The 12,584-nt window shown below is 38.6% G+C and overlaps 1 protein-coding gene across 1 annotated transcript in view; it reads left to right on the forward strand.

Moving 5' to 3' along the window:
- Window positions 1-206: 206 nt before the first annotated feature.
- The window catches only part of KIF20B (kinesin family member 20B), a 49,551-nt gene continuing 37,173 nt past the window's right edge, over window positions 207-12,584 (forward strand). The window contains exons 1-12 of the mRNA XM_056121070.1: window positions 207-354; window positions 1,094-1,180; window positions 1,295-1,411; window positions 2,447-2,585; window positions 4,168-4,352; window positions 5,809-5,845; window positions 6,303-6,530; window positions 8,207-8,318; window positions 9,149-9,220; window positions 9,324-9,470; window positions 10,792-10,951; window positions 11,763-12,050. Coding sequence (XP_055977045.1) covers window positions 208-354; window positions 1,094-1,180; window positions 1,295-1,411; window positions 2,447-2,585; window positions 4,168-4,352; window positions 5,809-5,845; window positions 6,303-6,530; window positions 8,207-8,318; window positions 9,149-9,220; window positions 9,324-9,470; window positions 10,792-10,951; window positions 11,763-12,050 — 1,719 coding nt within the window. The 5' untranslated portion in view covers window position 207. The remainder of the gene's footprint in view (window positions 355-1,093; window positions 1,181-1,294; window positions 1,412-2,446; window positions 2,586-4,167; window positions 4,353-5,808; window positions 5,846-6,302; window positions 6,531-8,206; window positions 8,319-9,148; window positions 9,221-9,323; window positions 9,471-10,791; window positions 10,952-11,762; window positions 12,051-12,584) is intronic.

The following is a 12,584-nucleotide window of genomic DNA, read 5'->3' on the forward strand; positions in this document are numbered from 1 at the left end:
CCAACAAAGGACTGGAGTGATAGTACAGTGGGTAGGGCGTTTGCTTTGGTGTTCGTTTCCCAGCATCCCATATGGTTCCCCGAGCACTCCTGGCTCTGCACTCAGGAGTAATTCCTGAGTGCAGAGCCAGGAGTAACCCCTGAGCATCGCCAGGTGTGACCCAAAAAAATAAATAAAGTTGACTAACACAGTTGTTACTCTTGCAGGATGGCGTCCAATTTAAATCTGGATGAATTGCCTAGACTATCTTATGTTATTAGTGCTGACCCAGTGGTAAGACCTTCAGAAATAAATTTTGATGCCATTAAGCTTGATCTCTCACATGAATTTTCCTTAGTTGCTTCAAACAATGAGGTGAGTACAAGAAAAGCACTGTTTTGACTATCTTAATTGAGTGGAAATGTGTGTCTGCATGGAAATATGGTAGATCTAGAATAAAGCTTTTCTGACTGGATTTTGGGTCGGAGAGGTAGCTCAGCAGACTGAATGCATCTTTTGCATGCAGGAAAATTGGGTTAAACTCTGGTCACAAAGCACCTCCAGAGTACAAACCAGAACGTAGCCCCTGAGCACCACCATTCCACAGTAAAAAATCTGTAGATTTGAGGCAACCTTCCATTTTAGTAACTTTTTCATGGTTTACTCCCAATTGAGATACCATGATTTACAGTACTATTGATGTGTTCATTGTTAATAGTAACTGATAAATTTTTTTTGTTTTTTAAATTTTATCTTCATAAAGCTATTCACAATAATTGATTACATTCAACAGATACATCAGGTGGTGTATCGTTAGACATCTGGGGAGGAAAAGGTGTTCCAATTAATAGATCTAGTCACTTTTTATAGATTCTGTTATGAGTGTCTCTTTCTTCCTACCCACTTCTACTCCTCCCCAACCCTTTCATTTTCCAAATTAGGAATATGGGATTGTGGTGCCAGAGATTGAAAAAGGGTTAGTCCCATGCAGGCAAGTGCCTTATACCTCTATAATGTCTTTACAGCCCACTTTAAAGAAAGATGACCTATGAAAAGTCCTATTTTGTATCTTTAACATAAAGTTATCTTGCTCCCTTTTTTTTTGTTTTTTAAGACAAGCAGTTTGGAACCCAAAGATTATCTCCAAGTTTATCTTCGAGTGAGACCATTCACACAATCAGAAAAAGAACAAGAGACTCAGGTTTGTGTTGAGTTTGCTTGGGGTTTATTCTTTTACTTTTTGTATTGAATGAACAAAATACCATTATTTTCATTTATTTGTTAAGTTTCATTTTATGTGTTGTGTTCTATTTAGGGTTGTGTTTATAGTTTAGACTCCCAGACTATTATGCTGAAAGATCCTCAAAGCATCCCTGGTAGGTTAAGTGAGAAAAGTTCTACGCAGATGGCACAGAAATTCAGTTTCTCTAAGGTAGGTACATTGGAAAATGTGAACTTGAAAAGTCTTCTTTTAGGAGAGGGAAACTTAGGCAGATTTATTACAAAATTGTGTAAACAGACTGCTCTGTGTGTGTGTGTGTGTGTGTGTGTGTGTGTGTGTGTGTATTTTGTGCTTGTGAACTTAGATCTTAAGCACCGGTACTTTTTTTCTCAAGTCTAGGACTTAAATGCCAAATTTAATACATGTATAATGGTAGTGAACAAATCAGTGTATGGTTCTTAAAAAATTTTATCAAGAATATTTGTAAGAGTTAGGAATACAGTACTATATTAAGAATGAATCTTCTAAAACAAATTATTTTAATTTTTAAAGTATGAGTGATGGATGGGGAGGAATCCATTGTTAATAGTAACTATTAAACTTTTCTTTATTTTTTAAATTTTTAAATTTTATCTTCATAAAGCTATTCACAATAATTGATTACATTCAATATTTCAACTCTAGTTCCACCATCATTATTTGAATTTTCCCACTACCACCCGCCTGCCCCACAGGCAGATGTTAAATTTAATTTATTTTGTATTGCTTGTTGTGAATAGTATGAGATGTTGCATGGCCACGAAAGTGGCTGCATGCTTCTAGAATTCTAAAATTTTAAATATTTGGGATTCAGAGGCATCTCTGTGGTGACTTCCAGGAAACCAGAAGGGTGGGGATATGGGGGTGAGGTGCCCGTTCCTGACTTCATGAAGCCTGGGGTTTCAGTCACAGTTCCTGCATTCCTGGGTATTTTAGTGGATTCATTCTCATGCAAGCGGGGCTCGGGAAGAGCCTGTGAAGGTCAGCTGTGAGCGTGGCTGGGATTGGGTTCTGGAGGTTTGAGGCTGCTCGGGTTCCTCTGGGGCAGGCACATGGACACACCTGCCCCCCTCCTAGGTGCCCGGTGGAATCAGCCTGGTGAGGGGTGGGGAGATATCTATCTCTGCAGCATGCTGCTCTTTTCTAAGATTCATTTGTGAGTCCTGAAATTTTCTTTAAAGGTCTTCTTTTTAAAAATTTTTTTAGGTTTTTGGCCCAGAAACTACACAGAAGGAATTCTTCCGAGATTGTACTATGCAGCAAATAAAAGACCTCTTGAAAGGAGAAAGTCGGCTGATTTTTACTTATGGGCTAACAAATTCTGGAAAAACATATACTTTTCAGGGTAATTGTTTTATTTCTTAAGGAAAGAATAAAGAAGCACCAATACAGATTTTTATATACTTGTTTATAATTATATTTTCGCTACCTAGTATATTCCATTTTTAAGTATATTGAATATGTATTGCTGGTGACTTTTAATTCAGTTTGGGATTTTGGGGTTTTTTTTTGTTTTTTTTGTTTTGTTTTGTTTTTTTTTTTTGGTTCACATCCAGCAATGCTCAGGGGTTACTCCTGGATTTGCACTCAGGAATCACTCCTGGTGGTGCTCGGGGGACCATATGGGATGCTGGGAATCGAACCTGGGTCGGCTGCACGCAAGGCAAATGCCCTGCCCGCTGTACTGTTGCTCCAGCCCAGTTTGATTTTTTTAATTAGTACAACTACCTATATGAAAGAATTTGATGATGAGGAGAGTTGAAGAGAGATAAGGTGCTTGCTTATCTAGCATTTAGCTGACTCTGATTGTATCTCCACATCAATTCTTGAGCACCTGCAGGAATGATCTCTTAGAACAAAGTCAGGACTGGGCGTGCCCTGAAAAACAAACCAAAAAGAGACATAGATAATACTAAAAATAGGGAACTAAAGAAGTAGTAAAGCCAGTAAGACACACTTGATTTACAGTACTTGAAATTCAGCACTACATAAAATCCCTCTAAATACCACCAGGAGTAATCTCTGAGCACAGTGTCAGAAGAAAACCCTAAACATTTGTTGCACTGTCCTCCCGTTGTTTGTTGATTTGCTCCAGCGGGCACCAGTAACATCTCACAACAAATTGTGAGACTTGTTGGTACTGTTTTTGGCATATCGAATACGTCACAGGTAGCTTGCCAGGCTTTGCCATGTGGGCGAGATACCCTCGGTAGCTTGCTGAGCTCTCCGAGAGGGGAGGAGGAATCGAACCCGGGTCGGCAGTGTGCAAGGCAAACACCCTACCCACTGTGTTATACAGTGGGTAAACACTTCCAAACCAGAAAAAAATCAAAAAAAGAAACCAGTAAAAGGATTGATACAACATAGTGAATTAAGCAAAGAAGCAAAAACATTTTATATTTTATAATTATGAGTGGTTGCACTTTTTAAGTCTTGCTCAGAATGTAAAATTTCAGGTTTTGTATCAGAATAATAGTTTACAAAGTGTTGATTGTACAACAGAGACCAGAGTGAAAGAAAAATTAGTAATCCTTTAACTCCTTGCTTTTGCTGTAGGGATTTTTTTGTTTTGTTTTGTTTGGCTATTGGACTGGAGCGATAGCACAGCAGTAGGGCATTTGCCTTGTGCGCAGCCAGCCTGGCCAAGCCGGGTTCGATTCCTCTGCCCCCTTGGAGAGCTTGGCAAGTTACCAAGAGTATCTCGCCCACAGGGCAAAGCCCGGCAAGCTACCCGTGACGTATTCGATATGCCAACAGAGTAACAAGTCTAACAATGGAGACGTTACTGGGCCCGCTCGAGCAAATCGATGAACAATGGAAGGACAGTGCTACAGTGCCTATTGGTGACATAAAAGGACCCCTGATAGTGCAGAAATTCTTTTCCTTCACAGTACTCTCAGAGAAAATGACAAAAATTCTTTCCACAGGCACAGAAGAGAATGTTGGCATCCTGCCTCGGACTTTGAATGTACTATTTGACATTCTTCAGGGAAGACTATATACGAAGATGAACCTTAAACCACATAGATCCAGAGAATATTTACGATTGTCACCAGATCAAGAGAAAGAAGAAGTTACAAGCAAAAGTGCATTGCTTCGGCAAATTAAAGAGGTTTGGAGTTGTCTTAGTATATAATATACACATTATAGCCTTTTTAAAGTTCCATCATTTATTTTAGCCTATAGTGGAATGTATGATGGTAATTGGGCTATTGGGTGGGGGTGGGGGGCAGGTTTTGTTGTTTGGTTTGGTTTTTGGGCTATACCCACTCATGCGCAGGGTTTACTTCTGGTTCTGCATTCAGGAATTACTCCTGGTAGTGCTCAGAGGACCATATGGGATGCTGGGGATCAAACCCAGGTCAGCTATATATAAGGCAAACGCCCTACCCACTGTACTACGCTCTGGTGCCCTTAAAAGTACTTCTTAATTGTAGAAGTATTTTGTATATAAAAAAATATAGGGAATGTGTAAAATATAAAGTGAACATTTCTCTTCCTAAAGAACAAAGTTACCAGACTAGAAACTATTCATATTATACAGAAAGAACTTACAAAAAAGTTTTTGTATGTATTTTTGTGGGGGTTTTTTGTATTTTTTTTTTGTGTGTGTGGGGGAGGCCATACCCAGTGATGCTTAAGGGTTACGCCTGATTCTGCACTTTGGAGTTACTCCTGGAGGTGTTCCAAACATATAAGATGTTTGGAGTCAAACCCAAGTTGGCTGTACACAAGGCAAGCGCCCTCTCTGCTCTACTGCCTCTCCGGCCCCCATGTATATAGTTTTGTAAAAGTCTTTAACAGAATATTTTCTATAGGGCCAGGGCGATGGATAGTACAGTGGGTTGGACACTTGCCTTGGGATTGATAGAGATTTTCTTTTTTTGTTTGTGTTTTTGGGTGGGTTTTAGTTTTGTTTTGCTTTGTTTTCCGGCCCTTACCAACTGCAGTCAGGGCATACTCCTGGGATCACTCAGAACCATATGGGGTGCCAATAATTGCAAGCAAGGCAGGCACCTTACCCAATGCACTATCCCTGGACCCCTTTTCTAGGGGGTGGGGATCATAGCCATTGTTACTCAGAGGCTATTCTGGGCTCTGCTCAGAAGTGTTACTCAGGGCACCACACATAGTATCAAGAATTCAAACCAGTAATTTAGTACTTTTTGCTGCAGCAGTATGGAAGGCTAAGTGCCTAGTCCTGTCCTATCTCTCCAGCCCCCCACCCCCCTTTTTTGAGAGGGGGAGGAGTAGGAGATGCTTTGGCCATATCTCCTGTACTGTCTCTCCAGCTTTCCCTTTATGAGGGGTTGGGAGTGACTTGGGCCACAGCCTGCGGTGCTCAAGGACTTTCCAAGGCTCTGTGTGCAAGAGTAACTCCTAGCAATACTCAGGAGACCCTATTTGGTGCCCAGAATGAGAACCAGTGTTGGCAGAACGCAAAGTACATTCTGTAACCCCTATATTGTTTCTCTGGCCTGAGAATGTATTTTTTTAATTGACTGGAAAATTTAGTAGATCAACTATCTTAACATGGTTTTAAAGTTTTTTTAATCTTTTATTTTCAGGCTGCTATGCATAATGACAGTTATGATGCTCTTCATGGTAAGGTGTCCTTTTTCACTAATCTTTAAAATGTGTATTGTCTGAAGAAATACATGAAAAGCTTTTAAATTTTAATCATTCCTGTTGATTTAATTTCTTTTGTGACAGTACAAATCTAGAAAATGATACTTAGTATGAAATGTCAATCTCTCTAAAGTTTTATTTAGAGCATAAATAGCCCTTTACTAGTTCAAATATCTTAAATTCACAAGACAATTTTTTTTCTTTGTCCTTTGACTTTGGTTTCAGTTTGGTTCATTAGAATATTTCCAAAAGGAAAAGAAAGATAAGCCAAACTTTAGTTGACAAACAGATATCTGTTTCATCTGAAATCTATGAGCTGCTGTTAAATGATTAAGAATACTTAGTTTTCAAGTCTAGGAGGCTTGTTCTATCCTGTTATCTTGTTTTTAATGAGTTGCTGAATTGTGATTATCCTTTTTAAAATTTTTTGTAGGGAGTTTGACGAACTCTTTGAATACTTCAGAGTTTGAAGAATTTATGAAAGATTGTGAACAGTCCTGCTTGAACATGGATGATAGCATAAAGTTTTCTATTTGGATTTCTTTCTTTGAGATTTACAATGAATGTATTTATGACTTGTTTGTTCCTGTATCTTCTAAGCTCCTAAAGAGAAAGATGCTACGCCTTTCTCAGGATGTAAAGGGCTACTCTTTTATAAAAGGTATAGTAATGAGTACTTTTTATTTTATTTATTGATTCAAAGTTCCTTTCTAGATTTTGTTAAAGCTATAAGAAATCAAACCAAGGAATAGATCGATAGTACAGCGGGTAAGGAATTTGCCTTGCATGCAGCTAACCTGAGTTTGATCCCTGACATCCCCATATGGTCCCCCAAGCACTGCCACTAGTTATTCCTGAGTGCAGCGCATGAGTAACCCCGATCATAATGATCCCCCTCAAAAAAAAAAAACAAACCAGAAATTGAAATTATTTTATTCTTTTAAAATTCAAGATGAAAAGATTGTGTTTAGGAAGTATGTTAATTAAACCTGAATACAAAGGGCTCTACCTGAGTGTTGCCATGGCGTTGCCAAATATCCCAAATATCCCTAATTGGATACACAAGGGGGAAAAGCTGTGAGTTTTCATATTATTCTGCCCTATAACAGTGTCCAAATTTACAACTATCGAAATGCTATTCTCCCAACCTGCTCCAGCCCCTGAACAGGCCATTTTAAATGCTTAGATGGGGGCCAAAATGATAGTATAGTAGGTTACCTTGCATGCAGCCCACCTGGGATCAATTCTAGGAGCCCCATGTGGTCCCAGCCCCACCGGGAGGACAGAGACCCACCTACTCCAACACAGAGCCTGCAGTAGGCCCTCAGCATCTCTGGTATGGCCCAAAAACAAAAAATAAAGTGACCTGTTTTCAGAGCAGTGGTTGAGTGCATGTTTTGATAGTGAGGCCCTGGGTTTGGCTCTTAGAGAGAGGGAGAGAAGGAGAGGTGATAGAAAATCTTACTCACAGCGTATCAATACTGTCGTGACTTAGTACCTGCATATCTATATAAATATGCACACTAATACATGCATGTATATTTATGCCTCAGATTTTATTTACTATAAAGTATAACCTTTGTAGTAATATAATAATTTTGATTTGGGGGCAATACTGGGCAGTGCTCAAGGACTGCTCCCAGCCTGTAGTGCTTGAAGGACCAGGTGGTGCTAGAGCTTAAGCCCTGTGCTCTTTGTCACATCAGCTGTCTCTCCAGCCCCACCTTTTTTTTAACTTAATTTTACATAATACTGATTATGACTGAGTAAATTTTGTTTTATGACTACTTAATTTGAATCTGCATTGTCTCACCACTATAGGCTTAAGCTATACTGTATTTTCCTTTTATGTTCTGGATTCTACTTCTAAGGAAAAGATTTTCTGTTTGTCAGACTATTTAAGAACTTTAACTTTGTCACCCATTGCTTCTTTTGCAAACTACAACACCCAATAAGAGCGAGAGAACAAAAGGAAATGCCCTGCCACAGAGGCAGGATGGGATGGAGGGGATGGGGGGTGGAAGGGCTACTGGGATCCGTGGTGGTGGAGAATGGGCACTGGTGGAGGGATGGGTATTTGATCATTGTTTAATTGAAAGAAACCCAAGCACAAAAATTTGTAAGTCTACAACTGTACCTCATGATGTCTCACTAAAAAATTTAAAAAAAAACTTTAACTTGATGTCTGTGACATTATGTCTTCCTTTTCTATACCTTCTAATAAAATTGTGTAAAGCTGAGTTGATTCTACCTCTAGGGCATATATTTATATGACTTTATGTTATATGACAAATGCTGTGTGTTTTTTTTTTTTTGATCTGTGCCTTCTTTATCAAGATCTACATTGGATTCAAGTGTGTGATTCCAAAGAAGCATACAAACTTTTAAAACTAGGAATAAAGAATCAGAGTGTTGCCTTTACTAAACTGAACAGTGCTTCAAGTAGAAGGTAAAGAATGCATCCTTTGGCGTAAACCCAAAGCACCTAGACTATTCTATGCTAATTTAAATAAAACTAATTAAGATCAAACTAAGTAGGAGGTTATCTGCTGTTAAGTTTTTTCACAGATGTGCAGAATACTGTAACATGAAGTGCACTCTAAAAATAAAACTTATCAGGAACATTTATTCTTGGATTTACTAATTTGTCTCTCAGGCGCTTTTCTTTATGTTAATATCTAAGCTTATTCCTTTCAGAGTTGCAAGTATTGGTGAATTTTTTTTTTTTTTTTGCATTACCCAGTTATCCCATGAACATAGCTTTTCTGCAACCTGGGTTTGCCCAGATCTTGAGGTTAAGGGAAGAGGTAAGGAGTTAGAATGTGAGACAAAGTTAAAACAAGTTTCAGCAATGAGATACTTCAAACAGATTTCTCTTAAGATGTAAATAATCCTGTCCTTCTTTTCTCAGTCTATCATGAGAATATATAATCCAGACAAGCATATATATAGGTCAAATGGTATAATTCTAAGAGAACTGTGTATAATAAATACCATTTAAACTAAGAGTATGATCTTTTGCAAGCAAATTGAGATTTTATTGTTACTCAGTTTAAGGCATGTGGTCTAAGTGAAATGAAAGATTTCATTTTATACATGTGGATGTATAGGTGACACCCAAGTACTGAATTGAGCTCTCTGGCAGCTAGTTAGAAAATATACTACTGGAACCATTGCTCGTATCAGGACATAAATAGATTTCTTATTTAGTTAATTGCCTCCTAGAATATTTTAATGCCAAAATTACGAATAAAAGATAACATTTGATCTTTCTTTTAGTCACAGCATATTTACTATACGAATATTGCAGATCAAAGATTCTGAGATGCCTCGTGTAACACGAGTCAGTGAGTAAGTTGGGCATACTTTAAATTCTTGTTATTTTGAATTGTTCTGTTTGAAAAGCCTTTAAAGTTATTTTTGTTATTTTTTTCTTTCTTTTTGGTTCACTCAGACTGTCATTGTGTGATCTTGCTGGTTCAGAAAGAAGCATGAAGACACAAAATGAAGGTGAAAGGTTAAGAGAAACTGGGAACATCAACACTTCTTTATTGACTCTGGGAAAGTGTATTAATGTTTTGAAAAATAGTGAAAAGTCAAAGTAAGTGTTATAAGTGTTACTAGCATATTTAGTATTAAAATACTTAAGCTTTTAAGAAATTCTTTTTCCTTTGTGGAGGGCTCACATGGGGGGGTCACACCTGGTAGTGCTGGAGACTACTTCCAGCATTGCCAGCTTCAAGCAGTATTCGGAACCAAGTAGTAGATGGAAACTGGGGCCCGGACATGCAGAACATGCATTATCCCTTTGAGCTATCTCCCCGATCCAGAAAGTTCTTTTTCTTAACCTGTTTTTTTTTTTTATGTAATGACAGTGGCTTATGATTGCTTTTTTTTTCTTTTTTAATAATGATAGAAATAAAACACAAGAGCCAGAGAGATGTACAGCTAGTTGGGCACTTGCCTTTCACGCAGTCAACCTGGTTGATCCTCCGCATCACGTATCCCCTAGCACCGATAGGGGTGATTCCTGAGCATAGAGCCAGGAGTAACCTGAGAATCAATGGGTATGGCCCAAAATCAAAAAAAAAAAAGGAGAAGAAGAAAGAAAACACAGTCTCAATGTTAGTGATTTGCCAAGTAAATAAAGGTTTTCATAGAAAATACATGTCAGTAGCTAATAAGCTTTTCATGATGCTGGTTTGTTCATTATAATTATGCTCTAGATGTGACTGATTTCTGCCTAAGCATTTTAGGTTGAGTAAATTATGAATTAGACTTCATCACTAGTAGTTACGGTTTTTGGTTTTCGAACTACACTCAGCTGTGCTTGAGGATTACACCAGTCTTGTGCTCAGGGAACCATATAGTGCAAGTGATTTAATCTGTTCTGCCCACAAGGCATGAGCTCTGGGCCTCTGAGCCACCTCTCCGGCCTGTTTCTAAGTGTTTAATGATATGTATTATATATATATAAAATTGCTCTACACTGCTGAACACAACCCAGTTTGGTATTTTTTTTTTAACATTTTGCCTAGTGGGTTAATTGTGGTGGTAGTTTTTTTAAAATATAAGTAAGCAAAAAATTATTATTACATGAGTAACTAATTTCTAGTCTAGAATTTAAATCTATAATAGATTAATTACTTCCCTGTAAAATTTATTAGAATCTTGACTTCGCTAGAGTTGGTTTTGTTTTGTGTGTGTGTGTGTGTGTGTGTGTGTGACCCCTGGTAATGCACAGGGGTTACTCCTGACTCTACAGTTATACTCCTGGTGGTGCTTTGGGGACCATATGGAATGCCGGGGGTTGAACCCAGGTCGGCTGCATGCAAGGCAAACGCCCTACCTGCTGTACCATCACTCCGGCCCCTCACTTGATTTGTTTTAACTTAAAGTTCTTGTGAAACTTTTTTTCATAGGTTTCAACACGTGCCTTTTAGGGAAAGTAAACTGACTCACTATTTTCAAAGCTTTTTTAATGGTAAAGGGAAAATATCTATGATTGTCAACATCAGCCAGTGCTGTTTTGCCTATGATGAAACACTTAATGTGTTGAAGTTCTCAGCCATTGCACAAAAGGTAAATATATTCAAGTTTTCATAGAACTTAATAGAATATCATTGTTTTTCTTTGTGTAGGTAAAAAAAAGAAATTGTTCTTTTAATTGTAAACCTAGGAAATTATTGAAATTTTTTTGTTGTTGTTTGTTTTGCTTTTTGGGTCACACCCAGCAGTGCTCAGGGGTCATTCCTGGCTCTGCACTCAGGAATTACTCCTGGCGGTGCTTGGGGGACCATATGGGATGCTGGGAATCGAACCCGGGACAGCTGCATGCAAGGCAAACGCAATACCCGTAGTGCTATTGCTCCAGCCCCTATTGAAACTTTTAAATGTCAATAACCATTTAAATGGGAAAGATTGAAAGTTACCCCTTCTAAGCTTAAAATGACTTCAGTAATAAATATTCATAATATCCCTTATATATGATGGATATTCCTTTTTTTTTTTTTTTTGCTTTTTGGGTCACACCTGGCGATGCACAGGGGTTACTCCTGTCTCTGCACTCAGGAGTTACTCCTGGCAGTGCTCAGGGGACCATTGATGGATATTCTTACACTAATTTTCAACTTAGCCATCTCTCTGGTTCATTTAGTAATAAATTAGGAGGTCTTGTTAGGATGAGAACTTAACTGAAGAAAGTACATGTTTCTGAGCATAACTTTGCATGTGTAGTTCACTTTTTTTTTAGTTGCCCTTCTCAAGGGTTGATCCTTATGTGTTCTGTGGGTTTTTTTTTTAAGGCAATCAACTTGTCATTTTACTTAAAATTTTTAATTATTAGTGGACAGTTCTTTCCATTTATTAAAAATCACCTTTGAATTTTTGACAGGTTTGTGTTCCAGAGTCTTTAAATTCCTCTCAAGAGAAATCTTTTGGATCTATCAGATCTTCTCAAGATGTATCACTTGACATTAATAATTCAGAAAATAAAGTATTAAATGTAAAAAGATCCACTATTGCATGGGAAAGTAACCTAGAAGATTTGATGGAAGATGAAGATTTGGTTGAAGATCTAGAAAAAAATGAAGAAAAGCCAAGTATGGAAACTGAACTAACTGATGACGATCTAGATAAAACAGTAGAGGAAGACACGGCTTTCAACAGTCATGAGAAGAGAGTATGTATTAAGAACTTACACTTCTGAACTTGGTTTATTGTTCACTAATTAGGGGCAGTGATTCTTTTTGGGTTTGGGTTTGGTTTTTGGGTCATACCTGGCTGTGCTTAGGGCTGACTCCTGGCTCTGTACTTGGGGCTCACTCTTGGCTATGCTCAGAAAACCAAATGTGGTGCTGGGGATTGATGCCAGGTCTGCCAAGTGCAGAACAAGCACCTTACCCATCCATTGTTCTACCGCTCCAGCACCTTAACAATTTTTTTAAATTTTTGTGCCATACCTGGTGATGCTCAAGGTGACTCCAGGCTCTGCACGTGGGAATTACTCCTGGGTGCTCAGGGGACCATCTGGGATGCTGGGGATCAAACCCAGGTCAGCTGCATGCAAGGCAAACACCCTACCCGTTGTACTATCGCTTCAGCCCCTTAACGATTCTTTTTGGGGAGGAGGGGCGGGGGGGTCACACCCGGCGATGCACAGGGGTTACTCCTGGCTCTGCATTCATGAATTACGGCTGTCGGTGCTCTGGGGACT

The sequence above is a fragment of the Sorex fumeus genome, unplaced genomic scaffold, assembly GCF_029834395.1.
Source record: "Sorex fumeus unplaced genomic scaffold, SorFum_2.1 ptg000043l, whole genome shotgun sequence".
Classification (NCBI taxonomy): Eukaryota; Metazoa; Chordata; class Mammalia; order Eulipotyphla; family Soricidae; genus Sorex; species Sorex fumeus.